This window comes from Battus philenor, unplaced genomic scaffold (assembly GCF_028537555.1).
Source record: "Battus philenor isolate CCGP_79_NKW_IND1 unplaced genomic scaffold, ilBatPhil1.0.hap1 SCAF_10, whole genome shotgun sequence".
NCBI classification, from domain to species: Eukaryota; Metazoa; Arthropoda; class Insecta; order Lepidoptera; family Papilionidae; genus Battus; species Battus philenor.
In genome coordinates this window covers 6581648-6602820 of record NW_027181662.1, presented here as the reverse complement: position 1 = coordinate 6602820, position 21173 = coordinate 6581648, and the positions used below count along the sequence as shown (strand labels likewise).

The window sequence follows — 21173 nt, the reverse complement described above, 5'->3', positions numbered from 1 at the left end:
TGATCTGTTGCTATTATCTGATTATAAGTCCAATATTATACGTGCCAATAGGTGCATAACGCTTTTTATTTTTAGTTATGCTATATCACATCATCATCATCATCATCATTACATCCATAGTAATTTACATCATGTCCAGGTGCCCACTACAAATTTTTCCAAAAGGACCAGAAGCGGCCAGCATTCAGTGTCAATACATCAGACCAACTTCCTTAGCTGCCGCAATTCAAGTTACATTTAATAATCCAATTGTTTAACTGCGAGTCCCAACCAATGACATACTTGAACGAAGAAAACAAACGCTTTGTTTTTCACTAATTTGGTATAACAACTAATGTACTTTTTTTACCGAAATCTCGCTGCTTCCCAATTCTATAGTAATAGATTCTACAGGTTCATCTATAGTATTCTACTCCTAAAATGCAATAAGACATCGCGTTGATAAACGTCACCACAAAGAGCGAAACGAAAGTGTATCCATAGCCTTATAATTTTGTCAATATATAGCCGTATGTAATAGCCATTGCGGTATTTTACTTCACCCGACAGTTTTTCATTGCAGTTAGAATAGAGAACCTATCTACTCGTAAAGTTCTCAACTGCGAAACCGTCCTCCAACTTTGTCTTAAAATCACTTAAAAAAAGTACTATTGAAATGTCTTAAGCTGCAACTCTCAATTACTCATTTGACAATGTAATTGCCGTACCTGCACCTATATAAGTTATCCCAATTGCCAACACGCGAGCTACATTCGACGCTACACTTCGAGCGAAGAGAAAATAATCATTTTCATAACGGACTTTGAGCAACAGCTAAGGTTTAACAGTTTTAAATACAACTCCGTATGACTGTCTGAATCCTATATATTATTCAAGGTATATACATAGCTTTGTAACTTTGTCACTACAGGCATTCCGCGAGAGCGTTTTGAATGGAACAGTCATGCGATGTACTTTACAAAAGTCTTTTACTCCCAAAACTATCTATTCCAAAAATGTGGTGTTCTGCGAAACCTACCATGATGTTAGCCTGTACGACTCTCAAAAGTTTAAAGCTGAAGTAATATAATTTGAAATAACAAAAAAAACATAGGCGATTAAGAAACCTACAAAATCTTTAAATTTACTCTTTCTCAACAGTTTATTAGGAATAATTTTGCTTAAAGTTATCGTTATAAAAGTCATATATATATTATAATGTCGACTAATGGATACATACTAAATGGATAAATGGACTTACAACAGATGGCTTTTTTCATCATTATAATTTAAGCAATCGTACAGTGAACTTTATATTCAGATTTAAATTTGGAATTAATGTTTTTATTTTAAGTGTTAAAAAATAAATAACAGCTCGCAAACGTTCCATGAACATAAACAATTCTTTTTGCCAAACTTTTCTGACTGCCCCCACATATTAGTTAAGCATGAATGCGTACAAAAAATATAAAGATAATATGACAAAAGCAGCATTGTATTTAGAATACTGAAAATTACGCTATAATTTTTAAACAGGAGCTCGACCAACAAGACAGAGCATTTACCACTAAAAATATTGAGTTTTACATTCTCAAAAAAATGATTAATAAAATTGTTATTATTTAAAAATGCATTAATCAATTTATACCTAAGTTTTATCATTCCGAAATAATCATGTCCAAAGTTTTTTTTAATATGTTGATTGATAATTTAGATACAATGTCTTTTACCAACATCTCTAAGACTCAACAACTAAGTGAAATGCAATTTTTGTTAATTTTAGACTTCTTAGTTAATAGGTGCTTCTTAGTTTTCTACAAAAAGTGATAAGGAACTAATAAAATGCACTATCACTTTATTCAAAACTTTATTATTCGCTCCTTACAATACAAAAAAGAAATGAAACACCAATTGCCTGTTTTCAAATTACATGACATATATTTTAAAATTAATCTATTATAAAAATTGTATTGGACTTCACATAAACAGAAAGCATCTAGTCATTTTAAAGCGCGTAATAAAATATATATCAATTATCTTCTGCTAATTTTTATCTAGTATTTTCACAAAGTAATCACAATTCTATATTTAATCTGTGACTTTTAAATTGTCCCTGTAGTCAATAGTAAATTGTACCATCACTACTTGGTTGCAAAATAATATTCATCTTTCCCAAAAATATTCAGAAAAATCTCAGCTTAAATAAATATCACAAAAATTCTAAATTGCAGCCATCAGTGCTGCCACTATTTCTTTGGAATTTTTTTATGGAATTTAAGACTAACATGGGACTTTAACATTTGAAGAAGTTGCAAAAACACACAGCAATATTTGTAACATTAAACTTTTAATATCAATAACAAATTACCAATAATAATGGATATTTAGATACCTATTTACGTCATCGGCTTATAATGGAAAGAACCATGGTAATGGAATTTTACAACACATATTGAAAGAACTATGTTCATAGAAATAATTAATGCAAGTGAAACAACTGTCTCCTTGCGCATAAATATGGACTCAAATAATTGTTCCTTAATTTAGATTGTTTCTTAATTAGTAACTCATTGAAGCCATCTCCATAGTTTTACTTGCAATCTTTCCATAGGTTAATATATATCGTGTCATCTGGTTTCGACTTATGAAGAATCAATTTAAAATATATAACGCTGTTCTAACATTTTTATTTTAAATTTATCTTATGTTAATGCTCTAGTATTACTGTTTTTAAATATTACAGCTTGCATCAGTGTATTTATTAATCTCTCATGAATTAAGTAATGTGCAAAGCAGATATATATAGCAAATTACAATGTGTTTCTCATTAAAAATATTGTAAATATGGACTAAAAGATTAATATTAAGGGATTCATTTTAACATTCACAACAATTTAATTATAATCATTTACTTTTAGCCCTCTTGACCAAAATCTTCCATGAACTTCTTGAGTTTTATCATATCATCATCATTAACTGTGGGTTTGGATGTTGCTAATGATCTCAACATGTCTGACATTGTTACTGGTGGCTCTCCCAACTTATCACTTGGTACATCCATCCAAGTCATCTCCATAGCTCCTGGATCACCGGGGGAACATGGTGTGAGAAGATCATTGACAATTACATTAGGGTCAGTCGGGCTTGGTCCAGAAACTTTTTTAAAGTGGGTGGCAGATTGAACTTTACGTACAGGTTGCATCAAAGCATCACGGACCACAATGCTTATATCAGCTCCAGAGTAACCATCTGTCTTTGCAGCTAGAACCTTCATATCTTGCTCAGTCAACTGATGTCTAGTATTTCCAAGATGCAACTTGAACATATCTAAACGAGCATGCTCCTCAGGAAGGGCTATGTAAATACGTTTTTCAAATCTCCTTCTTATAGCAGCATCAAGGACCCAAGGTATATTTGTAGCCCCAAGTACCAATATACCATCCATGTCATTTCCAACACCTTGCATTTGAACTAGAAACTCTGTCTTAATTCTTCTAGCAGATTCAGACTCATTATCAGATCGGGATGAACAGAGAGAGTCAATTTCATCAATAAAAATTATACTTGGCTTATGCTGTCGAGCCAGTTCAAATAAGTTTTTAACCAACTTTTCAGATTCACCAAGCCATTTAGACACAAGATCAGAAGAAGATACTGAGAAGAATGTAGAGTTGTTTGCTTCAGTTGCAACTGCTTTTGCTAAGTATGATTTACCAGTACCAGGAGGACCAAACAATAAAATACCTTTCCAAGGTATTCTTTTACCTGTAAAAAGATGAGGAAACTTTATAGGAAGAATAACAGCTTCTTTTAAAGCTTCTTTTGCCGCTTCCAAACCAGCTACATCGCTCCATTTAACATGTGGTTTTTCTACAACTATTGCACCCTCAAGCTTTCCTTGCAATTTTTTCTTTTCTGGATCATCAGAATCACTATCGCTATCACTTTTCTTATCTTCACTCTTAGAATTAGATTCACCATCTTTGACAGGCTTTTTCTTACGATCTTTCTTAAGGTATTCCTTTAATTTCTCTGCCCTATCCAGATACTGTAAACACTTTGCCCGAATACTTTCCTTGGCTCTTTCTCCTTGCGCCTCATATTTCACAGCATGGAGAAAATATTCTACTCCATGTTCATAGAGACGAAGTGCTTCCTCATAATTCTTGTTCTTATCTTCTTCTGTAGCCTTTGTTACTAAGTCAATTGCTTTTTGTAAAGCATTAGAAGTGGCCATCTCTCTGACTCAATTTCTGTTCTGAAAATATGTAGAAAGATTTTTATGTTTTTTTTTCATATATCAGTCGATGAATAAACAAATTTGAGACTTTCAAATTTACTCATAATTATTAAGTAAATTTTGGACTTGGTGGGAACAATGTTTTTTTTTTAATTAATAGATATCAAGTTTTAATTTATTCTCCTATTCCAGAAGAAAACAAATCAAAAACTCTAAGATTAAAAAGATCATGCTGTTCTTGTATTACAGTGAAACTAACAGGACTTTGGTTTATATATAGAAATTATATAAAACAAAATTTTAGAACATGTACATATTTGTTGTTGAAAGTTGATTTTTATTTTATGAGAAGTAAATGTATATGATTGGATATTTCGGCAGTTTAATTTTAAGTAATAAACATAGATAATGCTTGTAATATGGTTATCATTTTTATTAAATTAAGGTTTATTGTCTAACAGGATATATAAAAGAAAACAATCTAATAAGTACCTTAAGATTGCTGGTTCAAATGTGTTCCAATTTAAGTGTTTAAAAATAACTACCTTTATAAGTTGTTAATTTTTATACATATATTAACAAATATACTTATGCTCTTAGATACTACATCAAAATTATGTTGTTTTAGTTTGACTCTGATAAGTATTAGAAAAATACAAAGGTTATAAAAAGTGTTGATTTTTTTTCATGTTATAAAATAAAAATCATCGCCTTTAGGATGACCAAAGTTTAAAATTAGCTCCTAATAATGATATTTTCATCTCCATTGATCAAAAAAAAAGTTTGTGTTTGTAATCCATGTTTGCATGGTAAGACCACATAGTAATCCATTAAATAGGAAAGGTAAATTATATTTCCTAATTGTGAAACAAAAAAAAATGTATATACCAGTATTGATGTCCATACATTTATAAGGAAAATGAGTCACGGCAATATATACTTCTATTCAAAACACATACTCAGACAGTCGCACAATTTGTAATTGTAACTAAATAATTAACCAGGTATTTATTCTTAAATTAACGTAATCTTTATTAACAAATAATATTTCTTATGAATTAATCGACAACTACTGAGTTCATGGATAAACCGTGACATTTTTTTCCCACTACGTCATTGCCTACAATAACTAAGTTTAGAATAACTTACCATTCAGATAAACAAAACCAAAATGTTTTAATAATCATATGTGAAGATTACAATCTTTATTTTCTATTATAATTTATGTTATAAACGTTTACCTATTAGTCTCTTCTGTCAGAGCCAATTTGGATATATAATAGAGTTATTTTAAAGTGTTGCCATACTTTATTTATTAATTAATGAACGCCGCAGTATTCATATCTTCTAACGAATTATTGTATTTGTTTCTTAACAACTCAAAACAACTTAATACTTTTTCGCTTTTTATAAATACTTCTATTATGTTTTACCATTAAATAAAGGTTAGTTGCGAAAAAAAATTACTTGTAAAAGTAGATAAAATTATATTAATATGGCGACATTTTATCTTTTTAAGATGATCATAATTTATGAATTGTAAATTATACGTTAATATAAAATATTTTTTTTGTTAAATGAATAATATTTATCTATTAATTATTAAATATTTTTATAACTTGTAATAAGTACAAAAATGTTAAGGCAAAATTATTGGATTAAATTAAAGACACTATTCTTGAAATAGTTATATATTTTAATGTATATTTAGGGGTAAAGACGACCTTTTTCTAACTGAAGTATACACAAACTAAACTGAATCGCTGTTCCAGAGGGAATCAGTGCAAGTTTTACAAAGGGTTCCGACAGTAGCTGGAGTATCTAAAAGGATGTCTTTCGTTGCGGAATCGTTTCTAAAAGCTGGCCGTATGTCAAATGGTAATTAAAAGCCAACTAAAAACTAACAAAATTAAAACTCAAAGCGAGCCGCCAATATATCAGAATGCCTTAGGTTGCCAATTAACAGTAAAAAGTAGCTGCTAGTGCGGCAACTATACATATGTAAAAATAAATACTTGTAGAAGTACCAATAATATACATTGGTACATAAACAATAGAGCTATATCTATCTAAACCTATAGAGGTCTTGAATGAAGACTATGTATGATTGAATTAAATTGTACTTCTCAGCAGTTTTATTGTTTACCATAGTATCATTGCAAGATTTCCTCTGATTTAAAGTAATAATATCCAAGGAATCCAAGGAAGTAATAAAGGTTAATTAAGTAGGGGTGGTTTTATAGTTTTTACTATAATCACAAATAAACATTTCAACATTTTCACTTAATAAAATATATTTATCACATTTCAGATAAGCTTATGGTAAAGTAGTTTTATATAATTTAAATTTTCCAACAAACTTTTTAACTTCATCCCTTGGATATGGCTTCAGAGCTAAACAAGTAGGTATATTTTCTGGCTGTTCAATCCATAATTTATGGTCTATAGAATTCTCTTTTAATTTCTCTGTTAATTTTTTTAATGATTCTTCATTAGGAACCTGTAATTTATATCAATAAGCTATTTTTAGACCATTAAAAAATCTTGACAGAAGAATCAGTTAAAAGTTGCAAAAAAATTATTAAAAACAATTCAAAAAAATTGGCCTGAAATCAACATACCATTAGTCTTTGAATTCTCAAAATGGCTTGGAGCTATATAGAAATCATTTACAAACTTTCCAAAAAGATATTTATTTAGTTTTAAAATTGAAGTTTTTGGAAAATAAGGTTACATAAAAAAATTGACTTTACCAGTACACAATTTACCTGTGGTAAAATTTAAACACATTTAAGGAAATTATTAATACTAAATATCCCCATAAAAGGTTATAACAAAAAAATTAGGTTTCTAAAAAATACTCTTGATGACAATTTTTTTTCACCCTGAACTTAATAGTTAAATTAATAGCTGTAACGGGCTTCAACATTTATCACAATACTCACTTCTAAGACAACTTTATGCATATTTTCCAGATCATTTAAATATTTAATAGTGTATTCATCGTCTTTAAATAAATGCAACACTGCAGAAGAAGCATGGCATGCTTGTGCTACTAATGCCCCAATAGACCACCCTAAATCTTTCAACAAATCACTACGTAACAAAACATATTGTACAACAGTAGACGTCATAATTTAAATATAAGGGACCATTAATAATTATATACTGTTTATTGATTTTTAACCTTCTGAGTTGGGAAGATAAACAATGTCAAATTCTCATACAGTACAAATGGTATGACAACCAGCTGTTTTTGATATAAAAATGCAAAAAGCTAAAATGTTGCTATCACTTAATTTGGACTAATAAGAAAAGAGTAACATTTCATAGTAACTATATTAGAAATAAAGAATCAAACTGTTCTCTAAACTTAACTTTAAAGTAATCGTTTTAAAATGCTTGGGGATATTACGTCCAGTAGTAGACTTTTAATCTAAAATTTGGACAATGTGAAACAGCGTTATGTTAATTTTATTTATACTTGATTTTATTGTGTAAAGTTTATGTCTAAAATCTAAGTACATTATCTATAATCAATAGATTTCAAGAAACGGATATTTATTAGTAAAGTCAATTGTTAAAAAAATAATGTGTTTGAGAGCTTTTTTTAGAGGTTGTGTATGTACCAATTTAGGTTTTTAATAAATAATTAAAAGAAGAAGTAACAACAAAAATCATTCCGTGTGTGAAAAGAAGGAGTAACAAAAAAATTATTCCGCGCGTATATCAGAGGCACATCGTCGCCACAGTTAACAAAAAATGCAATTTATAGCTGAATTTTTTAATGAATTCGCTAGTTTTCAGAGAAACACACGGAATTAGATACATGAATATTTTCTAATACCTCAAACATCCAAAGAAATATTCTTTCGATGTGTCTGCACCGTGAAATCTCGGCGACGGAATAACTTTCTAGCATTTAGAGAAATTGTGCATTTTCTAGAATAATCTCCGTTCGGTCATACAGTACAAAAGTATAATAAAATTGTTTTAAGTTTATTTAGTATTTTGTATAGTCTATGTTTATTTTGGCATTGACAATGTGACAGCAAACATTTGAGGGAACGTGAAAACTGCCGCTAAAACTCGTGTTGAAAACAATAATTTCCTAATGAAATAAAATACTTTAAGAAGTGGAAATATAAACAATGGCATCCGGTTTAGAAAATTATATAAATCAGACGGTGTCTGTGATTACATCCGACGGACGTAATTTCATTGGTACATTGAAAGGTTTTGATCAAACTATTAACATCATACTGGACGAGTCTCACGAAAGAGTGTTTTCTTCATCGACTGGAGTTGCACAAGTTGTTCTTGGTCTTCATATAATAAGAGGCGACAATGTAGCCATTGTAGGCCAGATCGACGAATCGATAGATAGTAGACTGGACCTTGGAAACATTAAAGCAGAACCATTAGGAGCTATTGTACACTAAATTTATACTAAGTAATAAAATAAGTTATTGTAGTTTGTAGTTTTAATTATTATTATATTTCAATATTTATATATAAAAAAAAACATTTCAACAATACCTTTTATATATTCATAAATTATATATGTTAAAAAACAACTTAACATAAATCACACCTACACCAGTATAGATGTGTAATTAATTAATTGTATGTAAAGAAATGTTCATTAATGATTAATATTTAGATATCAGACCATAAGATAAATTGATATTTGGCTTAGATATTACAAAGGTGGCTTCAATGAGTTACTAATGAATAAATAAACAAAGTGAACTATTTTCAGTATATCTATTTGCTCACATATACTATTAATTCCACTGAGCAAAGAAAAATTATCTATCCCACTCATTTATTTGTGAAATGCTTTTCATCAAAAGTAATTCTTTGCTTTCATAGTATAACATTTTTTGGATCATAGAATCAAACATCTTATCCAATTTTAAATCAAAAATAAACAAATTAATTCAACTTGCAGCACAACATTTAAATTGTACTAATTCCATAACATGCCAAAAAAATATTAATGTGTCCGATTTATAACTACCACCTGAATATACCTTTGGCAAAACAGGTTAAGGGTACGAGTAATTATAAAAAAATATTGTAAGTAATTTGACTAGCAGCTAAAATATATTGTTTTTACTTTCACATAATAAGTATTGACTTTATTATAGTTGAGCTTTATAATGTCTGCTCATGTTGATATACCAATGAATTTTGTTAATAATATGAACAATTATTATTTTCACTACCTGTGACAAATATGTAGACCCAACTCCTTCTTCGTACATGATTTTTAAATAATGAGGATCACTAATAGGAATGAATATACTATTTTTTATGAATTTTTGTTCTAGCTTCAATAAAAATATTTTTAATTCTACAAGAAGCATTAAATTTCACATAAAATTTAAGTGTAACAATAATCACTTAGACAACCAGCTGCCAATAACAGACTTTATAATACCAAAAATCTGAAGGCTGATCTGAATCACGAAAAGAACAAAATTCTTCAAATGCAACAATTTTGCTAGGTTTATTTTGATGTATCTACAGATGGTAGTATTTTTGGTTAGTCCGAAAAAAATGTGTATGTGATGCAAAATAAGCAATGAATAGTTGCAAAATATTTATACCTTATTTTAATTTGTGTTTTTATATGGTTGGTACTGATACATTGATTTTTAACTGTACACTAATTTTAACTTTTGTAGGCATTTATAATCTACTGTGTAAAAAAGAGTTGGGTGTAGTTTTTATCAAGACACAAATAGCTTTTAACGAAACATTATGTTGTGATTTTTAACAAAAATTAAAAACAAAGACTAGATTCAAGCCACAAAAGTATTATGCATAAGCAAAGGGTATTTAATTTTATTTATTTTGATAAGCATTTAAAGTATGTTTATGGCAGATGTACTCATTATACTGTGTCACAGTAGTCATTGTATTTCTTGAATTCGACAACAATTAAATAATATGTTCAAATGTACTATTTTTTATGTATCAGGTAGTATAAACCTACTCTCTACTTCAAAGAAGTTTTTCCACACTCCAATAAAACTAGTATAAAAACCATATCTATTTCTCTATCTATTGTACATAAATTATTCTAAATTGACATTACCTAAGAAAGTCCACATGTCAACAGTGGGATTAATAAATGATTGAAAAACAATAATGGAGACAACATTCCTACGTTTCTAACATTCATATCAGATATTGGGTAATGAGTTGCATATTCTATAGAGGTGGCATTAATGACTTACAAATAAATAATTTAACAAAAGGAACTATTTTTGCAGTCACTACCTGTACACAAGCAGGAAGAGTTTTCTGGCTTGCTCACTTAAGCTGGTATTGTTATTCATCTCCCCCACTGATTCACAAAATAAGTTTTCCTTATTAAGGCAAGGAAGTGTTTTTATGATTACATATACAATTTCTGTTATTTTTTGTATATAAAAGAAAACCTAATCACAGCTTTCACCATTAAACTAAAACAAGTAAAAATAAATGGACAATTATATGTCTGTTAGTTTATTCCAAATTGTATGCCTATGACTGCTTTTAAATTGGGTACAGAAACTTTATTACATATGTTTTGGGTATATCAAAATTAATTTAAAGAGAGAACAAGAAGGCTTAGATATTGAAATAATATTTTAAAGCAATATTTAAATTACTGTGTTTTTGTGTGAAGTTTGGTAACCTTGAGCAAAACTTGAGCATTATTAATAATAAAAATCAGAGATTGGATAAACGAATGCACATGTGCCAATTTTTTTTTGGCTTATGTATGCGGCTTCTCAATAAAGGAATTTAGAAATATCGAAGTTTTACAATAAATGAGATAAAAGTTTTGAAAACATATTCTTAAACATTTATGGAAATATTTATTTATCAAATACCTACCGAAATATTCAAATATCGCCCAAAATTATCCTAAAATTAAATTTTATAATATTATTTCGAAATCCCGTTATTTTTTCAATCAAAATTGCATAATAAACCAACACATTGTCTTTGGGTAAATATAAGCATTTGGGTAATTTTGGGTAATTATAAGCATCTTTTCTCTGTTAATAATAAATTGTTGATATGGCCAGAATAGAAAATCACAAGATGCACAGGTTTTTCAATATTCGTAAAAGTTACTTAAAATATATGTATAATTGCCCCACCATTTTATATCTATAATTAAACCATACATTAGATCATTATTATATACCTAATATTATTTTGGTGTGTGGTAACATATGCATTTCTTAAATGTATATACATATTAAAATTTTATAACATATTGTAATTTACAACTTTATGTCCAAGTCCAAATTGATATTGTTTTTATCACATTAAAATTATATATGTACATTGACAATGATAGTTATATTTTAATACTTGCTTTTAGCGATATCTTAATCAAAAAGATAGGATTAATGGAAGAAGGTTTTCGAAAACTGAAACTCATTTCATAATTCCTCAATAACCACAGTATTTTAATCTATACTAACTTCCCTATTTTAATTGTCAGTATAATTATGAGTAGCCATTGTTATTCTTTGTGTTGCCCACTAAAACAATCTCTTGATGTCTGAAAAAAAAATGTGTACAAAATTTAAGATCAATAATTAAAATATACTTTAAATATTTATTATAAAGATAATTGTAAATAAACACTTAAAGAATTATTAAAAAAAAAATTACTATTGTAGAAATTATTTGTTGAATAATTGCTTTCTGACAGCTGTAAACAGCAATTTATACAAATACTTCTTATTCAAAAATAATATGACCTAAAGAAGAAATGTTTTTAAGAACTCATGTACATATTTTAATTATTTCTACTGCTAAAATTAAAAAGTTATGATTTTTACAAGATTCAATACCATTATAGTATTCCATTTAAATAAAATCAGTATACAAAAGCGATTTGATTTCATGCTATTCACTTTTTAGTATTGTCACTTCAATTCCTTTTCTGAAATGGAAAGTTTGTTTACATATAGGGAAAGAAAACAAAAATTAAATATTACGAAAAACTGAATGAACCCTTTGCATTACTTTTTACAAACATTACTCAAACTACAAGAAATTAAAATTTTTAAAATGGGGCATCTTTTTACAAAACAGTTCGTTATATTAATTTTATGTTTATCTATAAACACACTATTTTACAAGGTACTGTCCCCTATTTGCCTCTGGCTCCACTAGTGTCCCTTTGGGAACAAATGCTTTAAATTCATGTGGAAAATTAAAAATAATTTAGAAAATTAAGTTGCTAAATAAACTATGTAAATTTGTGATGAGATGAACAAGCAAAAATCTTACTTTTAGAAAATCAAATGTTATGATAATTACCTTTGTAATTTTTCTTTATATTTTTGTGTGTTGTATTTCTGGAAGAACTGCTTCCCGTATTCAAATGTTGCTATCATAATAGCACACGCCGGCGCCACTTTAAATATCCTGGGCAATAACCCAGTAAATAATCCTTTGAAACCATGATTCTTGTATATATTTTTCACAATATTCTGCATATTCGAAGCTCGTTGTTGTGCTTGTCCATCTGCTTTTAAAACATTGTCATTAATATATTATTAAAAGTGATATTAATATTATATCTATTTTCTGGAACTTTAATGTACATCATAAGTGTTACTTTTAAATAAGCAACCGTTATGGAGTATGGATTGTATTAGTGTTGATAAGATTTGTTCAAATAAAAATAATAATATGTATTTTATTAAATATAGTGAACTTTAGTCCCTTTAATTCTGTTATCAATTGAAATTTTAAGACACATATTATTTACCAATCGTATTATATTACTTTTAATGTCAATAAGCATAAGGCTAGAAATTATTTTACAAGAAAAAGTATTCAGAGTTTCGTTGAAGACCATGATTTTAAAGGCGTTCGTCATTTTAGCCCATGGATATCCACTACAAGGTATACCCTTTCCCAAAGATATCTATCGGGGAATATGCCATAATCACCACACTTGGCTAGCGAGTTGGCGATCACAGTGTGGTATTATGGAGAACAGAAGATGTAGCTGCCCATCCTCTGGAAACTTATTTGTGAACAGTGGCAATCCTATATAATTAATACACACACTGTGAATTATATAAGATTGTATCCTGGGAATTGTACCTGCGACCTATGATTGCCAGTGTCAGTCCTCTACCACTTGTCTATCACTACTCAAAATGCTATGATAAATTGTTTTTATTTAATAATGTCTCAAAAATAATATCTTCTGTCTGATCTTAAAATTATGTCAAATAAATCAATTAAAATCGACGAATCTTAAAAATTGTGATTTTCTAACATTATAACTTTAGGAACTACATTTGTAGAAACTTAGATCACTTCATTTAAAGAAAACCTAATGAGTTCATTTTTTGATAAAATAATCCATGAAGTAGTCGATTTTGCCATTTTTTTTGGGATGTTGCTATGCCGATACATGGCATTTACAAAGTCCATGGGATTGAAGTGGCAGGTCGCAAATACTGCTTAACCTACTTTATTACCTAATTGGAAGCGATTTTGTACTTATCATGATTTTAGCTGTTGGATGTCTACTTCTGACCTTTCCTGTAGAATTTCAATAGAACCAGTAGAAACCTTGCATCCTGGGACTTATGATGACCTTAACAGGGTTGTCAACCTTGACGGTGGACATCCTATGTTGAGTTTGATGATCCATGGTTACCACTGTCTCAGTACAAATCAGTTTGTCTGAGCGAGACTGCAATCTCAAACTTATTACTACTTATTGATACTACTGTTTTACAACTTACTATTATAATAGGGATTTACCTGTGTAAATTTCTTTTTCACCTAATTCTATTTGTTGGTGCGTTTTAACTACATCAAATGGTAATGTCACAAATGCGGCAATCTGTAATAAAAGGAAAAAATAAATTTATTATTAAAAATAACCTGGTTTTGTAAATAAAAAAAAAATAAGTTCAAATTGAAATTTGTACAATAAACATATTATATCTTGAATAGTACAAAATTACTTACACTACCAGCTACGGAGCCACAAAAGAAGTTGAATAGAAATGAATTCTTTTCTGAATCTGGTTTACCGAATGCTCTTTTTGTACTTTCAAATGTCGTCCAATATATGCCTGTAAAACAATAAATAGTCAAATCTAGGTAAAAACGTTAATTAAGGTTGTGCAATATAGTAGCAGGATCTGGCTAGACATATGATGATGGTATATTGAGACTGGATAGAGGCGCCTATCAGTTATTTGTGTTGTAACAGCTATTACAAATTTTCCAATTCAATTATAACTTGTCAAAATAAGCGTAAAATGTGTTTTAAGCACAATATATATATTTCGTTAAATGTTTTTCTACTAAAATATTACCTGAAAAGGGCACATCCCTGAGCAAAGTTGAGCCTAGACCCCGAAAAAGTCCTTTGTAACCTTCGTATCTGATAACTTGTCGTAAAGCTGTGTTTAATTCTGAAAGATATGGAAAAATAAACAAAATTCAAATGACAAACGTAATTACTTTTTATTCACAAATGTAACTTCAAGTTATCAATATGCACTTTCGCGTTATATGGACGCCAGCAGAAAAGTAATAATCTCCCACTGTCTTATAATAAAAAAAGGAATGACTTTTGATTCCCTGTGCTGTTTTTTCTAAATTAATTAATAACTAAGTAGATTTCCTTTTTCTTAAGCCATAATTATATAAAGTATGGCTTTATTAAGCCATAATTATATAAATTATGGCTTTAATAAGCCAAAATTATATAAAAAGATGAAGGCCTGTAATTGAGCTACTATTGAAAAATAGTCTCCTTTTTTAGACATAGGAACATCTGCAATTAGTGAAACAAGAGATCAAAATCATTAGGTTAGTTTATGTTATAGATAAATACTTATGTATGCTAAACAAAACAGTTTCACCCAAAATGAATGCCTAGGTTCATAACTTGTGGCATTTGCACCAGCCTAACAGAAAAGTACCTATTAATTAAAATGAAAAATTAAGTATTAATAATACTCTGCTTTACCTGAATATGTCAGTTGTTTAGATTGCATTTTTGTTCTAATAAGTTCTAATGGACTAAACATAGTAACTGCTATTGTTCTCGCTGTTGCACCAGATAACAATGGTATCCACATTGGCTGATGATCTGAAAAATAACATATTCATTGTTATCAACTTTCATTACTAATTTTCTTAATTGAAGTGTTAGATTACTTTTATGTCAAATAAAATCCTAAGAAGTGAATTAGTGAGTGAGACAGACTGTATACATCTCTGCTTGTCTGCACATGTAGGAACTAATAGTTATGTTTGAGACATATTGGTGGGATAATTGTCAAAACTTTTCTCTGATTGCATATCATGTAGTATGTTTATATGTATTGTGGGAGTCGTATATACACTGATGTGATGTCTGAATGAATAATAGGTGTAAGATTTTGTGGGCGAGCGCAGCCGACGGGCGAACTTAGTGTGCCGAATTAGTGCAGCGAGCACATGCACGCACCGGTGACGCGGGCGCAGACCTTTTGTTACTTTTGTTTCTTTTATTTCTTTTACGCCTTTGTTCTATTGCCCGCTTTCACTCGGTCGCGGACCACATTGCGCCCCAGAGTTCCACGACGAATGCACGTCCTTTTTGCTCGCACTCAAGCGCTAATAAAAATTTGTTTGTGTGTTAAATAAATTGTTAAAGTGTTACAAACATCTTTTAATAAGATACTAACTCTTTAGTATGTGAAGTCAATGTTCATATAATATTATTGTATATCAGTATTGATAAATAAATAATAAGTACAGTATTTATCTTGTGAACATGGCAAATATAACTTTTATATAAAACTTTCCCGTATCATTTAACCAAAATAACTAATGACTTGTTCTAAAGTATCAGCACTGACATTATGCAGAAAAGTCTTTGCCTTATATTTTCTTAAATAGTCAGTTTTTACATCAATTTAAAATATTTATTATGCTGTTATAAAAACTGCTGTTAAGAAAGTCTAGCATAAACTCCTTTGTATAAAAAAAAACTTATTATTTGCTTGGAAAAAAGTGATAAATTATAAGTAAAACTGCTAAAAAGCCCTTCTTTTTAATACAAACTACAGAATGAAATAAAACATCTTCCCCTTAATCAGATTATAATCATAGTCATCATCATTTCAGCTATAAGATGTCTGCTGGACAGAGGCATCCCCAGATATTGACAATAGGACTGGTTGTAAGTGGTGTGCAATAAGTGTCTTCCAAAGACCTTGACTTTTCTCATTGGGCTGGTTTCCGTAACCAAGCGACACTGCACTCATTTTGTGCCGAGGTTAGTCTCACATCTAACTCCTCAAGAAACGCCGCAGTCTTTCCAAACACCTTATTACATTGTACTTCTGAAGCAGGCATTTATTGTGATATTAAGCTAGAAATTCAATGTTCAGGAAGATAGTCTTTTAGCATTTTTCATGTTTTTTAAATGTAATACTTAGAGATATATTTAAATTAGTTCTCTCAATACAGGAAGTTTGCCAGTACATACAGACAATTATTGACAAGTGGGCCACATTCTACTCCCTATCTATGAAAACATTTGTATGTTATCAACTCTCTTGTACTAGACGAACAATAACAACCTAATATGCAATTGGATAATAATATGTTAACAAGGTAGTCTGTCCACCTTATGGGTGGACATCCCATGCTATATTATTACCAGTGGTACAGTGCAGAAATAAAACTTAATTTCGTAAGCAAACATCAACAACTTATTAATAAGAAACTAAATCAATTTATAAAGTAATGACTATGAAATTCTTTTTATTTATAAATATTATAACATAGTTACTCACCTGTGCATGTTAGATTGTTATAAATAGTCTTAGTTTTATACCGCAGCTGTTCATAGCTAACAAAATATACTACTGTACAAGGCAATGCCAGTACAAGTGTTGGGCTTAACCCTGACCACAATGCTGGTACACCTTCTAATTTAGCTATTTTGTAGAATGCATCCTGTTTAAAAATAAAATGTTAAAAATTAATAAAAGTATAGAGTATTGCTGGCATAAAATTATTAAAGCATCAAAATATGTTTTTTTATGTCAACGGTTAGTTATTGGTTTTTGTTTCTTTGACATGAATTTCAATCAGGAGTTAGATTAATTTAATTGTTGTATAACAGCATTTAAAGTTGTAGCAATGCATTCTAACTGAAACATCTTTTTATCATCCAATATCTAAAAAAAAAACTATTTATTTCACCAAATATTAAATGTAGTACAACATTTTAAATAAAGATATGTTGATATTAAATGGAATGTGAAGAATAAAGTGATTCAATCAATAGATGCATACTTTTATACTAAATATTTGATATTTTCATTATAATTATTTTAGATCTACTGGACATAAGCTTCCCTCTCAAATTAATATTGAAGAGAATATTTCATAAATTTTACTTTGAAGTAATGAGGAAGTTAAGGTTATTTATTATTCTCAATTACAAATTTCTATTCAAATTGTTCAATACATGGTGATTAGATGCATTTGAGCAACTACATAAAATATTTTGATGTTTTATTTTAAAAAGATGATTTATGCAAATAACATTAATACTTACAAATGTACCATGAAAATGTACTCTTCTGGGTATCCATGCAGTTTCACCACAAGGACAAAGGTGCTCCATAAGCCCATTGCAATATAAGTAACATTTATTTGATAATAGTGCCTTCTGTTGTGCTTGTAACCTTATCTTTACTACATCTAGAGGTGTCACTTGAAAAGACAACGAAATATCGTTAGTAATAAAAAAATAAATTACACAGGCTTTTGAAATTATTAGAATTTTTAGCAGTTTTTTATACAAAAATAATTGAATTTTTAGAGATTGACAATAATTTTAGTAACGTTTGGAATATTGAAGATAAACCTATATCTTAACTCTGTGTAAAAGTATATGGGTGATTATGTATAAACTTGTAAATATTAAAACGAATAATGTGCAACTTACTGAACAGTGATGTTATTAAAGCACCGGAGCAAGCCGATGCCATTTGTTGTACTGGCGTAATTCTAAATCGTGGGTCGTCTTCTCGTATCATTATTACTATTTTAAATATCTTTCTAGTTTTTATACAATACTTTACCAAAAATACATAAAACTACATTCAAACGACAGAAGTCATATGTTTTCCGCTAACTTGACATTAAACAAAACTAAATATATTACACGCTAGAGATTGAAACATGTATTATAGATAATTTACAAACACAATAATGATTACAAAATTAATCGTAATTAAATCATGAATCATAAAATTGAACATATAAATTTTAACTTTTTTATATCTTAACTAATTAGTCATAACTATCAAATTTTATGACATATAACGTTAAAAGTGAGCATTACTCCTAAAACCTTGAAGACTTCAAGGATACGATAAAAAGTGGGCAAAACATATAATATGATATCAGAAGACAAATGCAGTACATGAAAACTGTCCTAAATAATTAGTTTATAAAATTATAACATTAAGCAACTGTATTTTTTAACAACTTTTAGTCCAGACCGGCCAATTTTATACATTTAAGGTGTAAGAAATGAAATAATTATTACCCGCCTTCTGCTGGAGAATGATTATCACTAGGGCTATATCTATCTTCAACGTTGTAGCTCTAAACAGCGTTCCAGGGATAATATTAAAGATATTAACGGTATTTTGGCCCTGAGGAGAATGGGTGTTATCGTATGTTATCGATTGCATATGATATTTCCCGTGACCCATTATTAATTTACTGCATCCTAATTTGTCTAAGGTTTGTTTTCTCTTATTGCTGCTAGTTGGATGATTGTCTTATCACTTAATATTGTTAGTATTTTTCTGTACACCTTCGTTACACGTCTCTAGATATTTATGTGTATTATAGTATCGTGCACAATATACAATATTTTACAAACAAATATGATATCGTTTAATATTTTTGTTTAAATAAAATTTTTGAAATCATATTTTGCAGATTATGTTAAAGTGAAAGTGATAAAATCATCCATCGAATACATTACATGGTAATAATAGTTTGTCTATGGCAACATTAGGCTGTAATTCCGTTTAATCAATGTACATCACTAGGTAGGGCAGGGATAGAGACAGAAACGGAACGGAATCTACGCGGACAGATCCACATGGAGGGCGTTAACAAAATATTTTAAAAAAATTGTATTCGACGAGTGAAAGAATTATATTTCGTGATTTTCATAATAGTAGATGAGATATATTTTTTGAAATGTTTTCCTGTGTTCCTAGATCGTTGAAGTAAGTATCATTTCGTTTATTTTTGGAGTTTACATAACGTGACACCTGTGTTTTATTCGATTTGTATACAAATTCTAGACTGTCGCTCTTACTAGTCGTTAATATTTATTATTTAATTGTTATGGGCTATACAATCATCATATACAGTATTTTTAATTTTAAATTTGGCGGTTTAATAGACCATGCGTGAATTTTTGCGCGATTTATTAAAGCAGTGCAAGAATTCGCGTTGACATGGTCTCTGGGAAGTAATTTTACTAGTTAGATCCGTTTCAAGGCCACGGTATGGTATTACTGTTGTATATATTTCTAAATTTCTATCTTCGATGTTTAGTACTCACGGCTATTGATTTGTAGAAATTATGTTGTGCGAAGTAATACTACTAAATTCAGAATTTATTATTTTATATATAAACAGTGTTATGTTCAATTAATATTTTGAAGAAATTCAATATAGTAATGATGAATATTTTGATGAAGTTTTTCCGCAAATTATTACGCGTTTAAATTTAAAATAAACACAGTGTATAGCATGCATTACTTTACTATACTACTTAAAAATTACACATATAATTTTTACGTATTACTGGTAGTTCTCGTATCTGACGATTTTTTAAACCTTTAGGCATTGGAATTAGACTGCCAAGTTCCTTACATATTGAGGTTTAAATGAGAATGAAATAAAATTCTAATAAAATCTGTGTCTGAGCAACATTTGAAACAAACATACATTTGAAGAAACTAATTAGTCACTTGTTTTTATGAATAAATCACAGGCACAGATGCATGCACGAGGCATACAATTTTGTGTAACTTTTTTCCATTGTCTTTATAAAAATACAAAGCAATGTTTACTACATCAATGAAGAAATACTTTTTTATTTTTAACACAAAGTTGGCAATGGTTTTGATGGGCTAAAAATGCAAGAATTGTAAACATGAATTACATTGGTTTAGTTTGTTTCTTTTTTCCTGTCTGATTTAAAAATAACAAACTAATTGATTTTGTCCTATTTGAAACTCATTACATAAGTACCTAAAATATTATTGTTCATTATTATATCATTGGTAGTATTGTAGAGATTTTGTATGATATACAGCGAAGATATTATGTGAAAGGAACTTTATTTTAATAATTGTTTTATAGATCACTCAACTTACACTATATTTTACTATTTATTTGTATCTAGTGCTTTCTATTCTAGTACAGAGTTAAGTCCATAAAACATTTTCAATTTAATTTTTTTTCTGGTAGAGTAAGGCATTTGAATATATGAAATGTGACAATAATTGAATATTAACTTAAAAGCAAATTTTCTATAACATTCTTAAACAATATGTTTGTGAAACAAATTATTTCATGGTCTACTATTCAATGTTACCATTAAAAAAATTAAATTACTTTTAACTTTGTAAGTTTTAATGCCATTAGATGAAACTTCTCGCCAGTAATTTAAGAAATGTATTCTTAAAACGTATCATTGTTTAATTTTAATTCATTTTGAAAATTTTCAATCCTTAGTTTAGGTACTATTGATTTCTTTTTAATGTGTTATATTTTAAGGATTACAAGGCGCTTGAAATCCCTAACAGGCGTGAATAGGTTCAAAGTAATGTTCTTAATAAATGTATTATTTTAA

General features: G+C 29.0%; 5 protein-coding genes across 7 annotated transcripts in view; 2 read left to right on the top strand and 3 right to left on the bottom strand.

The window, feature by feature from the left end:
- Window positions 1-1862: 1862 nt before the first annotated feature.
- Vps4 (vacuolar protein sorting 4) lies at window positions 1863-5486 on the bottom strand. 2 transcript variants are annotated; one of them, XM_068767203.1, is made up of 2 exons: window positions 5369-5486; window positions 1863-4237 (listed from the first exon to the last, which is right to left on the bottom strand). In XM_068767203.1, the coding sequence occupies exon 2, from the start codon at window positions 4214-4216 to the stop codon at window positions 2894-2896; it is 1323 nt and encodes a 440-aa protein (XP_068623304.1). In that variant the 5' UTR covers window positions 4217-4237; window positions 5369-5486; the 3' UTR covers window positions 1863-2893. The 2 variants fall into 2 exon arrangements, with proteins under 2 accessions (XP_068623304.1, XP_068623313.1); XM_068767212.1 differs by having other exon boundaries at window positions 5461-5479.
- A 1015-nt stretch (window positions 5487-6501) lies between these two features.
- LOC137925725 (putative peptidyl-tRNA hydrolase PTRHD1) lies at window positions 6502-7461 on the bottom strand. Its single transcript, XM_068769197.1, has 2 exons — window positions 7165-7461; window positions 6502-6719 (listed from the first exon to the last, which is right to left on the bottom strand). The coding sequence occupies exons 1-2, from the start codon at window positions 7351-7353 to the stop codon at window positions 6537-6539; spliced, it is 372 nt and encodes a 123-aa protein (XP_068625298.1). The 5' UTR covers window positions 7354-7461; the 3' UTR covers window positions 6502-6536.
- Window positions 7462-8245: 784 nt separating this feature from the next.
- LOC137925596 (U6 snRNA-associated Sm-like protein LSm8) lies at window positions 8246-8675 on the top strand. The gene has a single exon (XM_068769064.1). The coding sequence runs from the start codon at window positions 8371-8373 to the stop codon at window positions 8659-8661; it is 291 nt and encodes a 96-aa protein (XP_068625165.1). The 5' UTR covers window positions 8246-8370; the 3' UTR covers window positions 8662-8675.
- Window positions 8676-11590: 2915 nt separating this feature from the next.
- On the bottom strand, window positions 11591-18441 carry LOC137924831 (solute carrier family 25 protein Shawn-like). Of its 2 annotated transcripts, none has more exons than XM_068768207.1 (9): window positions 18231-18441; window positions 17838-17995; window positions 17068-17230; window positions 15249-15371; window positions 14590-14688; window positions 14237-14343; window positions 14027-14108; window positions 12560-12770; window positions 11591-11792 (listed from the first exon to the last, which is right to left on the bottom strand). In XM_068768207.1, the coding sequence occupies exons 1-9, from the start codon at window positions 18319-18321 to the stop codon at window positions 11738-11740; spliced, it is 1089 nt and encodes a 362-aa protein (XP_068624308.1). In that variant the 5' UTR covers window positions 18322-18441; the 3' UTR covers window positions 11591-11737. The 2 variants fall into 2 exon arrangements, with proteins under 2 accessions (XP_068624308.1, XP_068624317.1); XM_068768216.1 differs by having other exon boundaries at window positions 12560-12767.
- A 911-nt stretch (window positions 18442-19352) lies between these two features.
- The window catches only part of Men-b (Malic enzyme b), a 38050-nt gene continuing 36229 nt past the window's right edge, over window positions 19353-21173 (top strand). Inside the window, exon 1 of the mRNA XM_068765479.1 lies at window positions 19353-19533. Coding sequence (XP_068621580.1) covers window positions 19505-19533 — 29 coding nt within the window. The 5' untranslated portion in view covers window positions 19353-19504. The remainder of the gene's footprint in view (window positions 19534-21173) is intronic.

Excerpts from the sequence above, each read along its gene's own strand:
- Vps4 (XM_068767203.1), bottom strand. The coding sequence starts at position 4,216 with ATGGCCACTTCTAATGCTTTACAAAAAGCAATTGACTTAGTAACAAAG.
- LOC137925725 (XM_068769197.1), bottom strand. The coding sequence starts at position 7,353 with ATGACGTCTACTGTTGTACAATATGTTTTGTTACGTAGTGATTTGTTG. Across the intron at positions 6,720-7,164 it reads TGCATAAAGTTGTCTTAGAA|GTTCCTAATGAAGAATCATT; the intron begins GTGAGTATTGTG and ends TATAAATTACAG.
- LOC137925596 (XM_068769064.1), top strand. The coding sequence starts at position 8,371 with ATGGCATCCGGTTTAGAAAATTATATAAATCAGACGGTGTCTGTGATT.
- LOC137924831 (XM_068768207.1), bottom strand. The coding sequence starts at position 18,321 with ATGATACGAGAAGACGACCCACGATTTAGAATTACGCCAGTACAACAA. Across the intron at positions 17,231-17,837 it reads TACATTTTCATGGTACATTT|GATGCATTCTACAAAATAGC; the intron begins GTAAGTATTAAT and ends ATTTTTAAACAG. Across the intron at positions 11,793-12,559 it reads TATAAAGAAAAATTACAAAG|ACATCAAGAGATTGTTTTAG; the intron begins GTAATTATCATA and ends TTTTTTTTTCAG.